The sequence below is a fragment of the Amborella trichopoda genome, chromosome 9 (genome assembly GCF_054954075.1).
Source record: "Amborella trichopoda isolate Santa Cruz 75 chromosome 9, AtrichopodaSantaCruz75HAP2 v2.0, whole genome shotgun sequence".
NCBI classification, from domain to species: Eukaryota; Viridiplantae; Streptophyta; class Magnoliopsida; order Amborellales; family Amborellaceae; genus Amborella; species Amborella trichopoda.
Window position 1 is genome coordinate 20,910,020 of NC_142344.1, and position 22,903 is coordinate 20,932,922.

The following is a 22,903-nucleotide window of genomic DNA, read 5'->3' on the forward strand; positions in this document are numbered from 1 at the left end:
TGCAGTGATAAACGACTTAGAGAAGAGAATAATTTTTAAAACTTGATCTTAAATGGATCACAGACGAGGGAAATATGATGTGGAATTGAACTTATTTATGCTGCAGATTGCAACAATAGATCTAAGAATTGCGAGCTCAATCGCTCGCATAATTGAGAATTATATACCCTTAAAGTATGATAATTTTGTAAAGGGGACTATGATGCACATATCCACAAAATTTAGCTCAAGATTCTCGATATATTAGGAAAAATCATGCAACGGCGGCCAAGCCTTTGCGTAGTTTTTGTAGTTATTATTTTGGGGCTTGACACTCTCACATGAGAGATCAATAGGATGTCACACTTACATGAATGATGGGGCATTGAGTCATAAATCCAATATTCTAGGTCCCATGAAAAAACTTCTTATAGATTGGGAGAAATCTCAAAAATAGTGACCGGGGGTCATCCTAGCTATCTGTCTGGCAGACAATATATAAGAATCTGGCTACTGACGAATATGAATGAGGGGTTAAGCCATCTTCAAATGACCTAAAACTTTGGATGCAGGATACTATGTCTCAAATATGATTTTTCAAGAGTTAGACCAATCCTTAAAATATCATGTTTGGGGCAATTAGTCAAGGTATATTATGGCTGCTGACGAATTATAAATGATGAATCAAATGATGTATAACTTGTATGATTCTTAGACTAAAGGCATATGAGGCCTCATTTAATATATATATGCAAAGGCTACCTCAATGTGATATCATATGACGAGGTTTATTTATGATCAGATTGTCATACTCTCCTTCTTTGGCAAACGATGAATTCAAGGACATATGACATCGTATCCAAACTCTTCCAATATTATGTGAAGAGACATATTATGGTCTCGAAGATATATGACCTAGAGCTTGTCTAAAATTGAGATGGCCAGATAGTCTTTTATGACCGATCATTAGCCAAGATACTTATATTTGACCAAAAATGGGTTTGATCACAATGTATCCGAACTCTTTTAATATTGTGTGGAAAGGTATATTATGGCCTCCAGGATATATGATCCAGATCTTTTCTCAAATTGAGATAGCTTGATTCCCTTTGCTATGATTGGTCGTTACCCAAGGTATATGAGTTGACCAATGACCAGGACACTTAAGGTATGTGGAGGCCCTCACATGATGAGTCCGCGACACATCATCTCTACTATCATATCAGGAGCATGCCTGACAAATACTTTCCAAAAATCATTTCCATTGGATTTGTATAGTAAGCCACCGTCTGCCAAGTGTTTACACTCGAAACTGTGGGCAAGGGACTTCACCCCTACCCTAGTTTCAGGTGCAAATAAATCAAGAGTTCGAAGAGTGTTGGTCCCATCAAATTATTTTTTGAGGGAGAATCGGGTCCTAAGACCATATCCCTCTTGGAACATCGGCAAAGCCAACTTCCCTATTATTTCGACCTTAGAACTCAACAAGAAAGCTTTTGAAAAGGGGTTTGGAGATAAACATAAGATTTTTAAAAGAAACGGATTAGAAAAAGAACAAGAAAGGATAATCACAAATAAACTATCAAACTAGAGAAATAGAAATATACAGAGATAAAGAATCTAACTATAAAATTCAATAAGAAAAGGCAAACAAAAAGCATGGAGACAAAGATATCTAGCACATGGCCTAAGCTAAATATGGATCATATAAAATGAGAGAGATAAGACTATAGAGATAAGGAAATGAATATGAAGAATAAAGAAAAGCAGATCTCTACTAGAGAGACAAAGAGATATAAATACGAGACAAAGAGATATAAAATGAAAATAAAAATAATAAACTAACATTAGACAGAAGAGATATAAAATGAAAATAAAAATAATAAAATAACATTAGACAAAAGAAATACGAGAGAAAGGAGGGAGATTACTACTATTAGATGATATGCAAGGAGAAGAATAAAGATAGATGTAAAAGAGTGATGAAAGAAGAAAGCATTTAGAAAGAGTGTTAGATTAAGTGGGATAGAGAGAAGGAAAGAATGGAGAGAAGAGGGGTGAATAAATACAAATCAATAACAAATGGATGATGAATAATATAAGGAAAATAAAGAGAGTAAAATAGATTAAGCTATTGAATAAAATATAAGATAAATACCAACACAAATATAAGAGAAAGAAAGGAGGGAGAAATAGAGGGAGAGATCTACACTATCAAATGAGAAAAAAGGGAGGAAGAAATAAATGCAACAAACTAAAAGAAATCAATGCAATAAAGAAAAGGAAAATGACCATGCATTAAAGGAGATGAGAGATTGGAGTGAGAAAGAAGTTCTATGCTACTAAATAAAAAAAATAAGCAAGAGAAGTAAATGCAACAAACCAAAAGAAAGATGCAACAAATGAAAGGAAAATAATCATGTAATAAAGAAGATAGAAGGAGAAAGAGAGGGTGGTTACATATAACTAACTATGGGTAGTAAATACTATATTAAATGAGGAGGACAATAATATAAATACGATCATAAATAAGTGGAAAATAGTGGTAAATACACAAACATTGTTATTAGATGAAAATAGATGCAAGAAGCAAAAGAAGCGAACATAAAATGATGCTTCAGGTCAGACCCCCAGGCTCGGCGCCCAGAGTCGGCGCCGATTTAAATCAAATGGTTGCACAATCAATCCTGAAAATTTTTAACCGGGAAAATAGAAATAGGAGGAAGTGGGCCCGAAAAGTTGGATTATCCGGATTGCCTTCGATTTGATATGGTAGCTTGAAGGGGTTATAGCTTAGTTTTGGATCGAGGGATTTGGGTGGAATAGTGTTTGCTCAAATGGGCTCACCTTGGGGCTTTGACACAACTACATACTTGAGCTTAAGATCAAGGGGTTTTGAGCATATACTAGTCTCAAGATCAAGGAAACTTGGGCATAGCCTAGGCTAAAAAAATTATCAAGATTTCAGACCTTAAGCATAAGGTAAAAAGGATTATTTATAGGAAAAATAGACCAAGGCCAATTTATAGGTCGGTTTTATGTGATTTTCAGACCATTAGACTTCTGACAACATTTGGAGTGGTGCTGACGTTGTTGGGAGTGACACCATGTCATTAATACAACAATAATGTTGGTTAACAAATAGTAACTGCCCATTACTGAGGTCAATACGCCCCTGTCAGTGTTTGGCACCGACAACGTTCCGACTACCTTCAAATCATGTTTTGGACACATGTCTCATTCTGGTGAATCTGGTCTGGTTCTGATGGACCAATCACAACTTGAAGTTGTTTTGAGTGGCATTGGCAACATTTGTAGTGTCGTCAGACATAAGCTGGCACGCTGTCTTGATTGTAGGTCTTCTGATCACCACCCAATAACAATTCGACTACCACGGTTCGTATTGACATCTTACATGTCAGTATGGGCCTGTCATGTCGGTCGGTATGAACTGACATGTCATCATGTCTTCTCAGTTTTGTTGACCAGACTGTTTCTCTCTTGGTGGAGGTCTTCGGTTCTGGTGCTGTTTGAAATGGGGTTGTTGGCATTAGCAGACTTCTGGTCATGTCGGGAGCTCCTGGGGGCTTGAAGTTGGGTGCTAGTTGGACTGGCGATGGCACCAAGCTTCCACACCTTCTGCTGAGGTGTCTTCGGTGCGTTGTCTTTGAACTTTGGTAGGGCTTCGATAATCGTTGGGGTAACATCAGAGCCTTCCCTTCTGAAGTGCTTCAATGTCAGGTTACGCTAAGTTTGTATTCCTTTGTCTCACCTCTTGGTACCTTTGGTCCCACTGGGGCAATGTTAGCTCAGTGGAGGCTAGTTTTACGCAAAAGGTTCTGGTGGGGTGAATGGTTTAAAATATCTGGGAGGTCTACCTGAGACATTTCAACCTATCCATAACTTCTCCAATTGAGATCGGGGTTTCTACACTAAAGTATATAGATATGGGGTTCGTTCAATACTTATCTCCTACGTTAAACCTTTAGGCTTGCATGTAAATTTCTCCAACTGTATTTAGTCATGTATTATTATTAAAAATACACCCAACAATGTGACCATATTTTCCCTTTCTTCAGGAGACAATGAGGTTCCAATATTAGTTATCTTAGGGTTGTGCTCAATTCTCAAGTTAACCTTCAAAGTCTCATCGACAGTTGTCGTCGGATGACCATTAATTATCTTTCTAAAATGTTATGCTTGATATTAGAGTTTTTCATAGTGAAAGTACTATTTTGCTTCTTTCTCCTCCAAAGACCTCTTCTGGGTTGCTAGACTCGCTCACATTCATTGTATCATGTGCCACTAATGGAGGTGGGGGTTTTATTTTCCTCTTCCTTTATTGCCTTAATGGTAAATTCTTCATTATCAAGAGGTGCTTTTATTAATGAATCACAATTCCTAGGAACATCCAATAACATATTATCTACGGTAGTTGGTCGGGTGTGGCTCCGCCTCGCCTGGGATCCCTCGAGGGCTCGGGTCCGGTAGACCCCCTCTCGAACAACCACCTGACTTCCACGAGTATGCGTGAGGCTTATGTGTCACATGCAGATAGGTATGTCCAACCATGAGAGGATTTTAATGCGATTAAGAGATGCACTCGAGCACCTACGTCACCGCGGTTGTGAGTTTGTGGGATGAGCAACAATAGCCCTTCATGTGTCTAACAGTGCGGTTTAGATGCAGCCCCCTCTCTAAACTCAATACTTCACCTCAAATCTCACTTGAAAACTGTTAATGAAATCCAAATATAGTGTACTCCTCTCTGATGTCTTTTTTTATGGGTGAATAGCTCTAGTTTTGGGGGTAGAGTAATTAAAGAAGTAAGAAAGAGAGGGAAGAAAGAAGAGCAAAGAATGGGTGAATGAGAATTTGATTTAGAAATGACGAGAAGAAAAAGATAAAGTAGAAGGAGTGAAAGACTTACCTAAAGAATTTGGGCAGCTTCTCGGCGTAACCTCTCCTAAGAGGTATTAGCGGAGACAAAGAAAAGCACCAGGGACGAAGCCTTGGTACCCTGAGGCTTTGGAAAGCGGAGTTACAATACTGAGCCTATAACTATGTCACTAAACCAAAGATCCCCCTAAAAGTGATCAAGGGAGAGAAGAAGGTGAAAGAGAAAGAGAGAGAGAAAGAGATAAAATCCTCTCATAACCCGAGCACTATATGACTCAGTGATTAGAGTAGTGGAAGGGCTAGAACTCTAAAGAAAGCTGACTCAAGATGACTTCAACCCGAGTGACCGAGTGTAAGAGAATTAGAGTCTCTTATGACCCGACTTTACTTTACGAGCTGATAGTTAGAGTAACAATCTAAGAGTTAGAACCCTAAGGTACTATATCAGGATGACCCCGGGTCGAGTGCTCAAGGAATAAAAGAAGCAACATGCAACAGAGAGAGACAAATGGAATGACGAAGTAAAAATAAAATAAACTAAATGATGGATTAAAGTATGATTTAGAGAGAGAAAATAGTGAAAGAAGGGTTAATGAGGTCAAAAGGGTGATGGGCCTACTTAAGGTATGGGTCTAGGGGCACATAGAGGGTCTGAGGAGCATGAGGAGATAAGGGCAGACATGGGTGTGAAATGCTTATGGAGATAGGGACGGAAAGGGGCGATAGATGTGAGAGGAGATAGGGCGGATAGGGGTGTGAGGTGCGTGACGGATAGGGGTGTGTGGTGCATGAGGAGATAGGGCAGATGGGAGATGTGAGGTAGAGAGTAGGGTAGATATAGGTGGAGAGCAACAGGAGAGAAGAGAGAGTAAGAGAGTGAGGGAAGGGCGGACGCGCCAATGGTGTGGGTCCATGAATAGATGAGAGAAATAGGGGGTAGGGGAGAGAAAACAGAGAGAGGGGAGGACGGACCCACCTAAGGTGTGGGTCCGTGTCTTGAGCTGGGGAGAAGAGAGAGCGAAAGAGAGACTAGGAGAAGGAGGGGAGTAGGGCGGACCCGTCTACGGCACGGGTTCATCACACTAATGAGGGTGAAAGAGAGAGAGAAAGAAGCTGGGCTGCCCTAAATGCAGGTCCAGACTTTGATGAGAGAGAGAGAGAGAAAGAGATAGAGAGAAAGTGCTCAGACCCTCCTTGGGTTTGAGTGAAAAGAGTGAGAGGGAGGGAGAGATAGAGAGAATGACCAGACCCACCCAGGGTCTGAGTGAGAGAGAGAAGGAAAGAGAGAGAAAAAGAGAGGAAGGGAGAAAGAAGAGAGAGAAAAAGAGAAATGAGAAAGAGAATGAGAGACATGAGGAAGAGAGAGCAAGGAGAAAGAAAGAACCTAGAAAGATCTTGAACCTAGGTGCATCTTCATTAGTCCCTTTGCATGTACATGAGAGAGAGGTTTTGGCCTTGGTGGATCAAGGTTTGGGTCTAAGGCCTAGGTGTGGTGCATGGGAACGAAGAAGTATAGGTAGGCTAAGGTTCATGGGGGACTATGGTGTATTATGTTATAGGGTGTAGGTTAAGGTGTAAGATAACTAATGTAGGGTGTAGGGTGTAGGGTGTATGGAGTAGGATTGGAAGCCATGAGTTCTAAGGTGTATGGAAGTTAGAAATATTAATGAGTATGAGGTTGGGAGTTGGAAATCCTAAGGTAGTTGGAATTTTGGGGTTCTAGGGAGTGTAGGGTTCTAGGGCTATTTTCTCTCTCTAAGAAATATTTCTACCTTCTCTCATCTTAAGTTTTGAACTTGAAAACAAAGCGAAAGAACAAGCAAGAATTTGATTGCAAATGACTAAGAATTCAAGGGCTTACTCCAAATGTTCAAGAGTTATATTACAAATGACTTGGGTTTTCTTATATAGAGCAACCACTAAACAAGAGTGGAATGCTAAAACACACCCAAAATTGTCAAAAAATATACATTTTATGAATTAAAAGATTCATCCCGTTTTTGGATCAACTAACCAAAATACACCTAAGCACTTTTCAACAAATAACAAAATCATCTCTCCAAGAGGGGCCTCTTATTATTACTAAGCCTCATGAGCTTTTTCGGATGCTTATCATGGTAATTCAGGCGATCAATCGTTATAGAATCGATACTTGAATTTTTGCACAAATTTTGATACCCTTTGATCGTCTTGAAACAAATTTTTTAGGAAGAACCCAAAATCCGGCCAAGTTCCATAAACTTGTGATTCTTCGACCACCATTCTGGCACAGTCTATAATGTTCCAAGCCTTCATTTTGACAAAAAATCGAAGGGGGTACTATCACGATCATTTTATAAATTTTATCCATTTTGGTCTCGTTTTGAGCATATTCCAATTTTGGGAAGTCGCTAGAAAATGGGATTCCGGTCACAGAAAAAGTATGCCATTTTTTACCTCAAAATTTGTATCATCCAGCCTCCGATCATACATGAAAATTATACCAAACTGTAGCTCTTCGAAGCATGGTTGCAATGGACCCATACTTGCAACGATCCTATACCGGTATCTTGAGCTATGGCTTCTCAAAGAATTAGACGTTTTTATTTTATAAAATTTGAATTTTCATGTTTCGAACTCATTTTCTCTTTAGAAATTCTCTCGTTTCGGGCCACATCATGGCACATGCCATATGTCAAAACGATCGGATTGTCGAGATCTAGCTCATGTTTGAATTTAAGCTTAATTGGACTCAAAACAAGTGAGTTATGAGCATTTGAAAATAATCTCGAAATGAGAAAACACAGTTTCCATAAATGAAAACTCGTTCACCGAAGTTGCACCACAATAGTGTAAAGCCCACCTTTTATGGTAAGTTTGGCCCAGAATGGTCACGGAGGGTCCAATTGAGCCGAAATTTGGTACTTGAAGGTTTTCTAATATTCCGGATCTAATAGAGGTGGTACGATACTATTTTTAGACCCAAAAAATAGGGCTATAGTTATAAGGTCCATTTTTAGCATAATAGGAACTGGATTTGAAAAGATGGTTTCATCCTAATCATATCAAAATTTGTCAGAATGCCACAAAAATTTGTAGGTATCCTTAGGATATCTAAAACTACCATCTCATGTAATTTGTGGACATTCTGACACTTCTTTAGAGGTTGCCCAGTTTTAGGCTTATTACTATAGTGTTACGGTGGTTTGGTGACGTCTTGGGCACCGACGAGACCAGGTTACCACCGGTTCTCTACTTATTCGCCTCAGGGATACAAGAACATAAAAAAGGATGTATAACAACAGTGTTTGGGACTGGGGGTGTAAAGGGCGCACCGAGATGCCCTGTGCCTACCCACTTTTGGCATTGGGATTCGTAGATGTTGCTGGTATCCTTCCAATGATTACATAGTCCACACGAAGACGGACCAAACCTCTTTAGATCTATGTGCAATGGGTGTCCTATCGGGCACGTTAGTCGCGACTGCATGAACCCTCACAGATGGATTTGAGGTCTGACCTTCTTCCCAGGTGAAAGCCTTGTGTGTGGGGGTTTGTGTAGGCATATGGGCTTCTCTTCTATAGGAGTTAACTCTATGATAGGTTAAGAAAATAAGATCATCCTTGGCTCAGACAATGGAGTGGTGTTAAGAGAATCGAGGTGCTAAAGACCTCCAAGCGCAAAACAAGACTGATGTGAGGGTGGGCCAAGTCTTCCATTGGTAGAGGGTGATCGAACACCCTAGTCCTCTACAATCACCTTTCTAAGTCTTGCCTCCAGTGGTTTAGAAATTGCCTCAATCACACCCTGTGCTTTCGTACCCAAGCTATTTTCAGGGTGGAAACCTTGAGTGAGGAGCTGATGCCATGCAGAGGGTGACCCAAATCCATATTGTTGGCAACATTCTTTGAGTTTGTCAAACAACATGGAGCTTTTGAAATAGTTTAAAGAAGGGTCTCGGGCACCAAGGTGTAACAGGGCCCACTCGGTCTTGTCAAAGGAAATGAGGTGCACTTTGTGTCTCTTGATTGCTACATCAGCCTTCTCTTTTAAAAAGTTGATACTAGAAGAGGATCGATGCGTACCTTTATGATGCCATCAATCATTGGAAACTTGAGGTTGAAGCAACCACAAGAATCTCGTGAAGCCAAGTCCTCCCCAATAGTCTGTTGAATGAGGCACCAATATCTGCCACATAGAACCTCACATGCATGGTTGTAGGTCCTATCTGAAGGGTGAGGGGAAGAACCCCCTTAGGTTGTCATCGTATACGACGACATTAATGGTTCAAGATATTCCGACTTTATGCGCACCCTCTCCATCATCTTCAAGGGACAAATGTTGAGGGAGGCACCATTTTTAACCAAGACTCTTCATTATGAAACCATCAATACGGATTGTAATGTGAAGAGGATGAGTGCAAAAGCGATGTCCTAGGGGTAGATCATCATCGATGAAGTTGCTAGGGGTTGGCGTCGGTATTTAATTTATCATCCCACTTAGCTACTCTGGAGTTATGTCTAAGGGGACATGGGCTCTTGCCAAGACTCTCTCGATCAAAAGTTGATGTGTCAAGGAGTTGAAATGAGCTCTAGGATGGAAATTGGCACTTGTATATTGTCAAGGTGAACCAAAAAATCATAAGAAGTAGAGGATTAGGGATCACTTTTTTCATTTTCTTTGCTTGTGGAAGGATCCAAGGGGTATCTTATCTTTTTGGGTGGACTCTCGCATGCTCTCTCTCAAAGTACCTGCTATCAGGCGGGTTAGTTTAAAGACATGACCTTTTCGCGTGAGGAAATTGACCTCATCTGTCACAGTTGGTGTAGCCATTAGCATCTTCTTAATTATGAGTTGATGAGCTATGAAGTACGAGCTGAGTCTAAGCTCCGATAGGGTGATCCTGGTTGGCTGCCAACTTGAGAGGAGACGCTTCAGTGAGAAGAAGTGGTTTTTTATAGGTCAACTTGTCTCTTGTGGAATAGAGAGTGTTGACTTTGTGGGACTCTTCTCGATATAGGCTTGACTCGATGAAATTTAAAGTCTCCTCAGTAAGAGGGATTTTGATTAAGACATCAGGTAAGTCACACTGATTATCTTGGGGAATATCGTTATCTGATGATGATAGGATCTTAAAAAATGTCATCTTTTTATCGATCCCATATATGTGGATCTGACAAAAAGTCCAATGAAGGAGGCCCAGAAGGACCCCTTAGTATCTCTAAAAGGTCTTCCTTAAGCTTGGGAGAGCCTAGTGAAATGGGTTGCTCCTCAGAGGTTTAGATGTTCGATACCTTAAGGTGGTTAGTTTGGTATTTCTTTTGCTCGAGTATATCCTCCTTTGAGTGGGATTCCTTATTAGCGATTATCGATCCATCAAGATTTTGTGAGACCTCCTTATCTGTGGTATAGATGTACTGCAATGGATCTTCGTAGTATTCTTCAAAGACATTATCGATCACCTCCTTTGCATTGTTATTATCCTTGGTTTCCCCTACAATGGTGTTGTTAGGGAGCAAATGGTGAATAGCCCCATCTTTTGATTGGATTTGTTTATGGATTTATTTGATTTATTAACTTTGATTGCCCCTTAGTCGATGAGATCATGGACAACTCATTTGAAATACATGCATTCTTGGGTATTGTGAGTGTGACTCATATGCAATTTGCACCATCAACATTTATCCTTGACTGGGAACAACAATTTTGTTTGGGGAGGCAGATAAACCAACTCCCTTTCGAGAATCATAGCAAACACATCCTCGAGTAGTTCCTTGAGAGGCTTGAAAGGAATTTATGAGGGAGGACTCCTATTATCATTGTTATTGCTCTGTGTTTGACTCCCCTTGTTTTGTATATTTTGTCAATTCTTTCGAGCCAACTCTCGTGCATTCTCACTAATGATGATTTCATTCACTTAGTTATTGTTGTTCCCCTTCTAGTTGTTATTACAGCTTCTATTGTTCCTCCAATTGTTTGCGAGGGCATCCACAGTTTTTATTTGAGTTGGAGTCGCAGTCACTGCTACTTTTTTAGCTCTCTCATGCAAGACAACCCTTTCAAGCATAGCATCAAAGGATAGGGGAGGGATGCATTTACTCAAGAAAGTCATATATTCTTGTAATGCATTTTTCATGGCTATGCCAACCTTTGATAATTCATGCGTAGTAACTTTTGTGACCTTTGAGGGTGCCGTTCAGAAACGAGCGCCATAATTTGAGGAGGGTTCACCTGGATTATGTCTCATGGCAAACAACTCCACTAGAGTGATGGACCTTGGTTTTGACTCTCGAAACTGACGCGACAAATTATCGTAACATCTCATTTGGCATCAAGGATGTGGAATTCTTCATTAGTTCTTGATGTCACTCAAGGGTATCTCTTGAAAGACTATGGGAGAATATAGCCTTAATATGGTTTGGCTCATCCTTGAGCATGGGAACTAATAGGAGATAAGCCTTCATGAGAGTTTTAGGATCTCCTTTCCTAGTGAACATGTTGCGAAAGTCTAGGATGACGAAGCCAGGAGGAAGATCTTTCATGTCTCCTAAAGCTCCTCAACATATTCCTTTTGATGGAGCACATCATGTACACCTAGTCTACTCGGGGTTCCAATGATAGATTTCATTTGTTCGTCCATGCTGGCTAGCATGGCAGTTATGATTAGGGTTAACCCTTGTGTGTCATTGGCATACGGCAGAGGTGTTTGGTAATATGATCGAGCAGACTAGTGGGCCTAGAACATAGGTTGGGTTAGAGAACCTCCATGGGCTGGTAGACATACTAAGCTAATTGAGTGAGTTGGCTCTAGCTATGCATACCCCTTGGGCAGAGGTTCCACCATGGGAAACCATCTGGTCGCTGACCGGTTGATAAGGTCTACTAACAATAGACCTACTCACATTGGAGGTGCGCCGACTCTGGCAGACTAAGTCATAGGACCTTGACGTATGTAACACCTTGAGGTAGGTCTGGACTCGAGTATGTCCAAGGGACCCTAGAGTAAATACCCCTCGCAAGATGCACAAGTGGGTCAAACTTATGACTAAACCGAAATAAGGTGGTTGACTCTAAGTCGGAACCCTCAGGGAGAGGACCTAATGGTAAGACATACTAACGTAGTGACTGCTAGTCAGCAGGATCTATATGCACAGAGCAATCAAAAACATTTTTTGAAAATTTGCCAGATGTCACCATAGGTAGGTTGGCAAAGAATGTGTTCCTAAGCTAGTCAAACTTTTGAATTTTAGAAATGCGACTAGGCTAATATAGGTACCCACATGAACAATACAGCATGAACTTACCATTGTCGGTTGCACTTAAGGGCGAGCATTCTGAAGGGGCACTCACATGAAATCTTACATGCATCCTAACTACCCCAACTATCTTTGGAGCTAGGTAACCCTCATGACGCGAACGCTAATTTTAAGGGTTTTAAAAAACAAATTCATTTGATACTTCCAGGGCCAAAGAGCATAAGCAACCAACCATGTGGGTGTGTGCTATTCTGTAGACAAAGAGAACTCAGTGGAGGGTGCAAATAAATGTATCAAATAGGCAAATTCACAAAGAGAAAAGGGAATAAAGATTTTATGAATGGCTACGACTAACTAAGCATACAGATAGCTAAATATGATGCAAAAATAGAGAGAAACGAGAATAACATATGACTGAAACAGAAAAAACAAGGAGCACCTCGACTAAGATCAGGGTCCTAGGAAGATCCTGGGGGCCTATGCCTCCCACCCCGCAACATATTGTATGGAAAGTCATTGTTTTGCACTACAAGTCGTGCAAAACCCTAACAGATCCAGAAAGAGTTTGGTTAGAGTCGGGATGTTCTCTGATCCTTAGATAACTATTTCGAATGCGCCTAATCACAGGTTCAGGGATTTTGCAGTGACGACTTTGATGTGGTTTACAACTCAACTACCCCATGGTGAGCGCTAAACTATATCCGGTTGGATTCGGGTCCGATCTTGCACGAGATCAAAAACAAAATCCGCTCTTCACTAGTTAATCGAACGTCAGTAGATGGGGGTCTAGCCAAATTCTATATATGCCCCTCTATAGATCATCAGCAAGGCTGACTTGTAAATTGCATCTAAGTACAACAAAATAGAATAAAGGTCCAAGAAATGAAAGAAAGTAAAATAAGATAAAACAAAAACAAGATCGAAGCAAAATCAAAATAAAAGCAAGAGAATGAGAACTTAAGAATTGGTCGGGGTCCTGACACCCAGAGTAGAGGCCTTGATCAGAGCATAGATCAATCTAATGAACTTCTTTTGAAGAGATGAGTGATTGAGCTTGATCCTTGAATGAACTAGCTTGAAAGAGAGATCTAGAATCTTGGGGGCCTGATGGATTAAGTGATGAGGAACAAGGGTTCCTTGTCTCTGAAGTGGCTGGCCATGACTACTGAAATTATGACTACTAGGGCTCTGGTTTAGGCTTCCTAGAGACTAGAGTTAGGGTTTGGATGGAGAGAGGAGGCTAGGGTGTTTAAGGAATGTGTTTTTATAAGTAAAGGTGCCCTAGAAATACATGTGGTGGTTGTCTGCACCAATCAAGAGTCAATGGCTATCCTCGCCACAACTTGTGGCATGGATGGCCTGTACAGCACACCACAATTTGTGATACAAACGGACGACCGACCTGGGTTAGTCCAGATTTCTCTGGGGTTATGATTGTGATGATTGGAAACTACTATATTGGTTCACAATTCAAGCGGTTTGGTAATACATATTATGCTTCCTTTTCAATTGAAAACCTACTTATTTTTTTCCAAGGTCCTCTAAAATAGTTTTTTTATGGGTATTTTCTTGATTTTATGGGCATTATAGACTGGACTGTGGTCTGGACATGCTGATGGGTTAGTGTGTCCTATGGTGTAATAAACTAATGTGGTCCTGATGGCTTAAAAGGCTTGTCTAAGGCTCATTTTCTATGCTTTAAGATTCAAGACTACAAGGAAAATGTTAATTCCAAAATAGGGTGTCTACACTACCACACCATTTGATTGAGGCATCCTCATTAAATGATGAGATAACAAGGGCAATTGGCCTTATTCAACAATTTCCAACATATCACGAAGTCGTTAACTCCAGAAGAATAACATCAAGTTGTAAATGAACAAAATTACCAAAAAGGGTAAGGTGAATGCTTGCTCCTCCCTCTCATATAGCCAAGTGAGGCATGCTCCTCTTAGGCACCCTACTTCATGGAAATTGATGGCCTAAGGAGTCATTATAGGGGAAAAAAAAAGAAAAAAAAGAAGGAAAGCTCTCCCATTGAAGGGAAATAAACCAAATGAGCTTAGCTAACCGAGCAGGAGATTCAAGGACTAGGAAGCTGAGGGTGACTCCAAGATCAATGTCTGGGCGATGCAATTCAAGGAGGAAAAATTCAATAGGGATTCAACAATTATCAAGAAAGTGTTGTATATCAACCACGGGCAAATATAATCTAAAGATACCTAAGATTAGAACCTCCTTGGCACCTGGAGGAGAAGTATGATTGAGTTCTCATCTATTTTTAGGACGAAGTGCCACAATAAAGAAAAAACATTGTTGACTCTTCTCCTCCTCCTCCTTCATCTTCTTCAAAAGAGAGGGCGAAAAAAACAAAAACAAAAACAAAAAAAAACTAACAATTTGCCGAGCTAAAAATCGAAAAGGAACCCTGAGCGTTACAAAAAATAAAAAATAAAAAAAAATAAAATATAAAAAAGGTCACCGAACTGAACACCCAAAAGGGACCCCAGGCAATAGAAAACATTATCTTTATTTCATGTCTTCTCCAAGAACATCTCCTCTCCAAAAACTTTTCCACTCATCTTCTTTCCTAAGTAAAAGACAAAGTAATACAAAGGCATCAAACCAAGTAAAACCTGAGGGACCTCGACTATCTAAATTTTAAAGGAGCGGTAGTGGAGGAAGAAAATTGGAACTCTAAGGATATTCTATGTAGTTAGGGGCAATATCTTTTTTTATCCAAGACATCGACTTGTTTGAAAACAGATCCAAAGCAAAGGCTTAGCAAGCTCATGTTCAGAAAAAAAAAAAAAAAAAAAAAAAATTCCATGGTAGCATGAACCTAAACTGCGTACCAACCTATTTTATGAAATTCTCTCTCTTTTAAAAATATTTCCTTGTGTATTTGTGAGATTTCAAAGAGTTTAGTTTCTTTGATATACCTAGGCACTTGGTTTTGTTTTTCAAAAAATCTCTCTTTGTTTTCAAAACCTCTAAATAACGCTTTCCAATGAAGGCGTTGGACGGCCTATACATGATACTGTTACATTTATACCTTATCTGAAAAGTCTTGAAACATGGGCTGAAGTACCCAAAAAAACTCATTTTAAGGGGGGATGCTTGTACCTATGGTCCTCAAGAAACAAAATGTTAAACAAAAATTGATTAGCCAGATTTTCTCCACTATCAACTATCTTCTAACATTAAAATTCTCATTCAATTGAACACCAAGCCTAGAAAAGCAAAAGTCTAAAGCTAAAGATAACTAACTGGCATCCCATATAGCATTGTGCTGGCCTCAACAAGCAAAACTAGCTAACTCAAAAGTTAGCACAGATTCTGTTGATTGTCAGTAAGGGTACAAATTGTTGGAGACCTCTCCATGGAAAATAACTGCCTCTAAGATATCAAAGTTCCAGTTCAATGTCTTATCAGTGTACCACCTTCTCAAAAGAAACTGGTCATTCCAAATAATGACCCATTTATGTTTCTTCTATCGTGTCTAAGGTGTCTATTGTTTCTCAATTCACCTGGTATCCTAAGTGAATGCTAAAGAGGGGCAACTGAAGACACCCCTCCTCATAAATCTTAGCTAATAAAATTCTCGGCTTTAATTATGAGTCCTAAGGACCACACTAAGCCTAGTAAACCCTAGTGAAACTAGCCCCTTTAGTTTTGTTTCGAAATTACTAAAGCCTAACCCAATCTGTAATAGACCCAAGATCTCTCCGACAATCCAAAACTCATTAAAATTGAATCTACTGTTGGGGACATAAGGCTCAGGGATTATTGTCTTATTAAAAATGACACAGAGGTCCTTCGTCGCAAGACTTCGTGGGCTGCACATGGGTAGCGCAATGTGCAACCACTCGTGTAGCCCATGGGCCACTCATGTCGCCACAACTCGCACATGCCCAATGGGCCCGAGGTTATGCCACATTTTCTAGAAAACCTTGGTAAACCTGATAATTATAATTATAAAAATTGAGTCGATTGCCAAACAAGATAATTATAAAATTGATTGAAATACGCTTTTCCCCATGGATCAGGACTCCAAGATCAGCACCTTAAATTTCATCCTTACTTTTTGGCTAGATCAATAAATCCAAAAAATCAACTGAAAAAATCCTAAAGAATCCTAGAAAGCCTAGAAAAATAGGAAAATTGGGAAATTTGTTCAAAATACCTAGAAAAATAATAAAAATCCCAAATCCTTATAAAATTCCCTAGACAAATAGAAAAACTCCTAAAAAATCCCATAAATTTCTCTTAGGATATAGAAACCCCATATCTAAGAAAAACCCTAGGAACAAGATCTCCTAGGTCCAAAAACCTTTAAAGCTATTCTTCAAGAAAGCAAGAGATACACTAAATGTGTAAATCAACCTGCGTTCCTAATATTGGCTCCAACTTCAAGTTTCTCAGGTATATGATATTTCTTTCTCCTCTATTTTTTTTTATTTTTCTTGATTTATTTTTTCCTTTTCTGTTTATGTGATCCTTCTTTTCTTCTAATCATTTTTTTTATCTTTTTGTTTATTTCTTTATTTCTTAGTTCAATTTAGAATTCATAGCTTTTTAAAGATCTAATAGGTGAGATTTACGCCAATAGATCCAAAAAAGGTCAATTTGATATATATGTACCTGTTTTGGATCTATAATTTGAGAGGCCTCACTTTTCTATCGATTTATCATTTTTAACTAGCTTTGCAATAATTTGAGCCGATCTCAATCAAAGATCGGCACAAATTCACACATAAACACATCATTGGAAATCCAACAAATGGTTGTAATTGCTTCTTTTCATATCTCCAAATTTCTCGAAATCCAAGTTCAATCAACCACAGTTTCTTAGGCTACTTTAAAATTTCAGTCGGGTTATCAAACACAGTATTTGTTAGTTCAAGATATCCCATGCTCCAACTTTTAGGATTGTAGCCCTTTAAACATCCATAATTTGAAGATATTGAGAAAAAAAAGAAAAACACCTTTCTCAAAAAATTAGGAATGCCTTTAATATGTTTGCCTTGATATCTAGCATCGCTTTAAATGGAAGTTGACAATGCTGTACTTAGTAACACTATTTTTAAATAAGTCATACTTCACCATTGTTTTTCATGCCAGTGGCATTTTCATACTATCATTATCATTATTAAACTAAAAACAACTAGAACAATGTGCCTTTTTTTGAGAAAAGTCATGTGCAATGATGTACTAATGACACAGCTTCCAAGTTGATATCCCAAACAGCACGAGGAGTTTCAATCAAGTTGCAGGAATGGAGGAAGTTTCAAGGAAACGAGTTGTATGGCGTTCAAGAGCCCCATGACGATTGCCACAAGCCACAATATAAAAGGAATCAAGTCATCACCCCTCCATTCTCTACCAACTACCACACTTATCTTCTCTCTCTATCCGAAAAAAAATTTAACGTTTTGCTCAACGACTCCGCTGGGTACTGGGCCTAAGTCAGACTAACTTGGCCTGAGTAGAATAAAAAATAAATCTCAAACATATAAAAGTATGTTCGAAGTAAAATTAAACAAAAAAAATCTAAATAAGGTTAAAATAGAAATGAAAAAATAGATTTTGAAAATTCAATTTAGGAAAGGGGGAATATTTTAAAAAGGGTGAGTTAAAGTGAGGTGCACCTCAAAACTATACCAAAAATGCGGTTTGAGAGCCGCAAAGTGTTGTGATGATATGAAAATCTATGGTTGCCCCTAATGATGAAATTTAAAGTTCCATAAATGGTGACAGTTAAGCAGATCTATAAACACTTTAAAATCTTGAAAATTGACGGTCCAGACATTGTGTTAGAAGAAGAACTATTTTTAGGACTAGAAATCCCATTATTTTTATGTGCTTTGAGGTCGAAATGATCGATTGAGTGTTTTCCAGCATAGGAAAAACCCTTTCTTGTGGATATTTTAGGTGCAGTTTATTCATACAGTATAAAGTTGACACTTTATATAAATTTTTTCCTTTAAAAATAATTAAAAAAGAAGAAGAAATATAAAATGTAAGCATTCATGGCCAAAATTTTTTCTAATTTCCGACAAGAAACAAAAAAAAAAACATATGACAAATAATTTTTATATTTAAGACAACCTCGGGATACTCGGGTGGGAAGCCCGACCAACTAAGTTTCTAATCCAGTGAAAACCGCCATGGTCCTTCGGATCTCTCTCTCTCTTCGGAGACAACGACAGCGGTGGCCGTGGCACTTAATCTGCTAAAAATGCATGTGCTTCTCTCTCTAAGGTGGTGCTTAGAGAGAAAATAAACCAAGCCCTATCTCTCTCTAAAACGCTCTCTTCTCACTTTTCACATCCCCATATTCAAACGCATGTGCTTCTTACGCCCAAATATTCAAACACATTGAACGCGTCGCACGTACATCAATGAAAATTAATAAAGCAGGAGTCGGTCGAGATGCTGCTCGGACCGTCACGGATAACGGTTACAGGTCAGCCCTAACACAGTCACCCTCACTCTATAAAACCCCCCTCCCCCAACTATTCTCACTCATCATTCATCTGACCTTTTTACTTTGCTTTGTTCCATCAATGGCTTTGCGCTACTTCTTACTCCCTTTCTTCTTTCTCTCTCTTGCAACTGCTCAGCTGAGCTTCAACTTTTACAGATCCACATGCCCAAATGCGGAATTCATAATAAAGACTCTTGTCTTCAACAAGTTTAACAAGGACCCCTCCATCACAGCTGCGCTACTTCGTATGCATTTCCATGATTGCTTTGTTAGAGTAAGTATGCACTAAGTCACTCTCTCTCTCTCTAAAACTGCTCAAATCTTAGGGGTTGGTTGCAATGGACCTGATTAAACTCGGGACCCGACGGGTGTACCCGACCTCAGGCCCAGGTATGCGTAAAATTTTGGACCCGAATACTATTTGGGTCCTGGTCCTAGTCCGGGTCCAACCGGTTCTGACCTATAACGCGCAGCCAGAAGGTATATAATGGCGATAATGTGTCTTTAAGCGTTCCATATTGTCACAATATTACTATTTGGGTCCTGGTCCTAGTCCGGGTCGCACCGGTTCTGACCTATACGCGCAGCCAGAAGGTATATAATGGCGATAGTGTGTCTTTAAGCGTTCCATATTGTCACAATATTAGTAGCATTTATAATATTATTGACAAAAAAAAGAGAGAAACTCACAGTCATATGATATATGATGATAAAAAAAAAAGACAACAAAAAAGAAATTGTCACAAGGAGGCAATGGACAGAGTAAACTTGAGACCCGACTGGTGTACCCGACCTCAGGGTAAAATTTTGAACCCCTGACCTATTGCCACCCCTACTAAATCTTCTCACACGCTTTTCTCTCTATCTACTTCTTTTTACAGGGCTGCGATGCCTCCATCCTAATTAACTCAACCTCGAATAATCAAGCTGAGAAGGATGCTGGTCCGAACGAGACAGTGCGAGGGTACGAGTTCATCGACGAGATCAAAACCCAGCTCGAGAAGAAGTGTCCCAATACCGTGTCATGTGCCGACATAATCACTGCAGCTACCCGGGATGCAGTCGCCCTCTCTGGAGGGCCCTCTTACCCCATACCCACAGGCAGAAGGGACGGCCTCATCTCAAATGCTAATGATGTTAACCTTCCGGGTCCCTCCCTCTCGGTGTCCCAAGCCTTCTCTTTCTTCAGAGCCAAAGGCTTCACTCTCAAAGAAATGGTCACTCTTTTGGGTGCACACACAGTTGGTGTGGCTCATTGTGGTTTCTTTCGCGGCCGACTCTTTAATTTTCAGGGAACTGGAAAACCAGACCCCTCAATGGACACAGCCTTAGTTTCTAAGCTCCAAAAGCTATGTGGTAGCAGCAGTTTGCCCACTGTAAGGGATCCAACTGCTTTTCTTGATCAGAACACAAGTTTCAGGGTAGACAATGAGTTTTACAACCAGGTTTTGAAGAAGAGGGGGATTTTACAGATAGACCAAGCGCTTGGAAATGATAGATCTTCAGTGGGGTTTGTTAGGCAATTTTCTTCTGATGGAAATGGGTTTTTGAAGACTTTTGTAGATGCAATGGTGAAGATGGGGAAATTGGAGGTTTTGGTGGGGAATGCAGGAGAGATAAGGAAGAAGTGTGGGGTTTTTAATTCACCTGGCTTTGCTTCAATGTAGAAACGTGGGGAATCTAAAGTCAAAGAGAGAGAAAGTGGCTTCAACTTTGTTACTGCTTAATAGTAAGCGTATGTTAATGGTTTTTTATTGTGCGTCTGTTTGCGTTCCTTCACTGTGTGGAATAGTTTAAAGGTGGTGAGTGGTAGTGGGAACCCTCTGACCACTTTTGGCCCAAGTGGGCTTTCATCTGAATATTGTACTAACTCTTTATTTTTGGAATAAAAAAAAGATCAAACTAGGTAGGGACCAATTATTTATTGCATGGGTCATTTTCTCAAAATCACGAGCATTACACTGTACCCATTTGCCTATGGACCTTAAATAAATTAGAAAAATACGAGTTGCTCCTATATATCTGAAAATTACAATAAGTTACCACATTTTTTTTTGTCAAAAGTTAAGCGAGAATGCCATCAAACCGCAACTTAAGTTTTGAACAAAAAAAAAAAAAAAGTTTTGAGAATGCCATCCTTGGATCGAAACTTAAGATTGAAAAAAAAAAAAAAAACAGTCTGAAAATTTCAACCTTGGATTATAACTTGAGTTTTGAAAAAAAAAAAAAACGTGGTACGAGAATTTCATCATCGGACCACAACTTAAGTTATGAAAAAAAAAAAAAAACAATCCCAAAATACCATCATTAGACCGCAACTTAAGTTAGAATAAATTGTGGGAACACAGTTTTACCCCTTTTGCCCTCATATTAATAGAACCCAAAGCCTACTCACAAGGGCAATATGAACCTTTGCATTAAAAAACTAAAAAGCGAAAATAAAAAAAAATGAGGTACTTTGAATCTTTCCCTCCACAACGTCTCTCTTCCTCTCTATACCTCACGCTCCCCAAAGCCTCTCTCTCTACACCTCGCCCTCCCCAATCCCCTCTCTCTATCTAAAGCAAAAGACAGTTCTTTTCTTTTTCTGAATCAAAAGCCCAAGACGATTTTTTCTCCGTATTATCAAGGTATGTCTCATCTGGATCCTATTTCGAATTTTGGGTTTGAGGTTTTGCATATGGCATTTGCATGAGTATTTTGGATTTTGTTATTGTCTTGTCTTGTGGGCTTGCTCTCAATTTGCTTGTTCCATCCTATTTATCTTTATTTTGGGTTGTGATTTTAGTTTTATCCCATATGATTTATACCTTATTTCTTCTGTTCCAATTTGTATAGATTTATACTTTACTCGATTTTGATTAATTTTTTATTCTATAGCTTGTTATCTTGTCTCATTGATCTATTCTTTTTTTGCAAGTGTTGTAGTTTCAATGAGTTTTAGAAATTAGTTTATTTTCTTTTCTTTTTTTAGTGGTATAGTTAGAAATTTAAACATAGTATTTCAACTATGATTTACCCAAATTCAGGTTGTAATGGCTTTAATTTTAGGCAGCACTATTCTTGGCACAATATAGTTGCAATTTTGGGGCATCAAATAATTTTTGGCAGCTCTACTCATGGCTGCAATTTTGGGCAGCATTGTTCTTGGCACAATTTTGGGCGTTATTAATGACTGTAATGTGCTTTTGAACTTTACATTGATAGTCAGTACTAGGAAACAATATATGATCTACCTCTTATGATTCTACGATTTTCATTTGAGTTGTGGTTGATAGTTTGGTTACGTGATTTATTTGCTTGTTATGGTTACTAACTCTTTTGATATATGATTTACTGATGTATGGATTATATACAAGTCTGATGTGTTCATAACTCTATTGGTAGTTTGGTCGACTACATATGACTTGATTTGTTTGTTATGATTCTGAAGAAAAAAAAAAGTACGATTCTACAATTTTCAATTTCAAGTGAATAATGTGGGTCATTTTTTGTCCAAATGGATGTCTTTGTGGTTTTGATTTACTTAGCCATTATAATTTTTATGAACAAACCCCAAAAATCTCTATTGTATCAGCATTATCTACTTTAGTCTTTTTTTTTTTGCAAGTGATCACAATCAAACTTGAGTCCTTTTTTACAGGTACATAAGTAGATCCCATACCGAAACTCCTCTAAATGAAACCATGCTTGTAGAGGGCTTTGCTTTAATTGTAGAAAACCTAATAGAAACAGTTCCTAGTGATTTAGTTCCATACCATGGAAAAATATTTTCAAGTCATGATGATGTTTATGAATTTTACAAGAGTTTTGCCAAGGCATGGGGGTTTTCAGTGCGTCGTCAACGAACAATTGAAAAAGAAAGTGATAGCAATGGAACTACTAGAAGGTACTATGTTTGCCATAGGGTGGGCCATTTAACAAACAAATATTGTGTCTACAAATAAAGGAAAAAGAGATCGATCATCAAGGAGATGCAATTGTGGAGCGCATATGAGTATCGCAAAAGTCATGGATTCTGATATTTCATATTGGCGTGCTGTAACCTTTGATAATTACAATCATGATGTTCTCCAGCTACAAGAAGTTCGATTTTTGCCTGTTTATTGTAGTATTTCATAAAGCTACAAGCATCGTATTCTATGATTTTCCAAAGTTGGTATATGTGTTAGCGATATGATGCGGTTGTTTGAAATAGAGATAAGTCTTAAACCAAGGGAATTACCATTTATGGATAAGGATATCTATAACTTTGTATGTGCTTTGAACCATTTGAACCGTGACAATGATGCTCATATTC

At 39.0% G+C, this 22,903-nt stretch overlaps 1 protein-coding gene across 1 annotated transcript; it reads left to right on the forward strand.

The window, feature by feature from the left end:
- Nucleotides 1-17,248: 17,248 nt before the first annotated feature.
- Nucleotides 17,249-20,520, forward strand: LOC18436422 (peroxidase 57). Its single transcript, XM_006846442.4, has 2 exons — nucleotides 17,249-18,877; nucleotides 19,485-20,520. The coding sequence occupies exons 1-2, from the start codon at nucleotides 18,518-18,520 to the stop codon at nucleotides 20,268-20,270; spliced, it is 1,146 nt and encodes a 381-aa protein (XP_006846505.2). The 5' UTR covers nucleotides 17,249-18,517; the 3' UTR covers nucleotides 20,271-20,520.
- The last annotated feature ends 2,383 nt before the right edge of the window (nucleotides 20,521-22,903 follow it).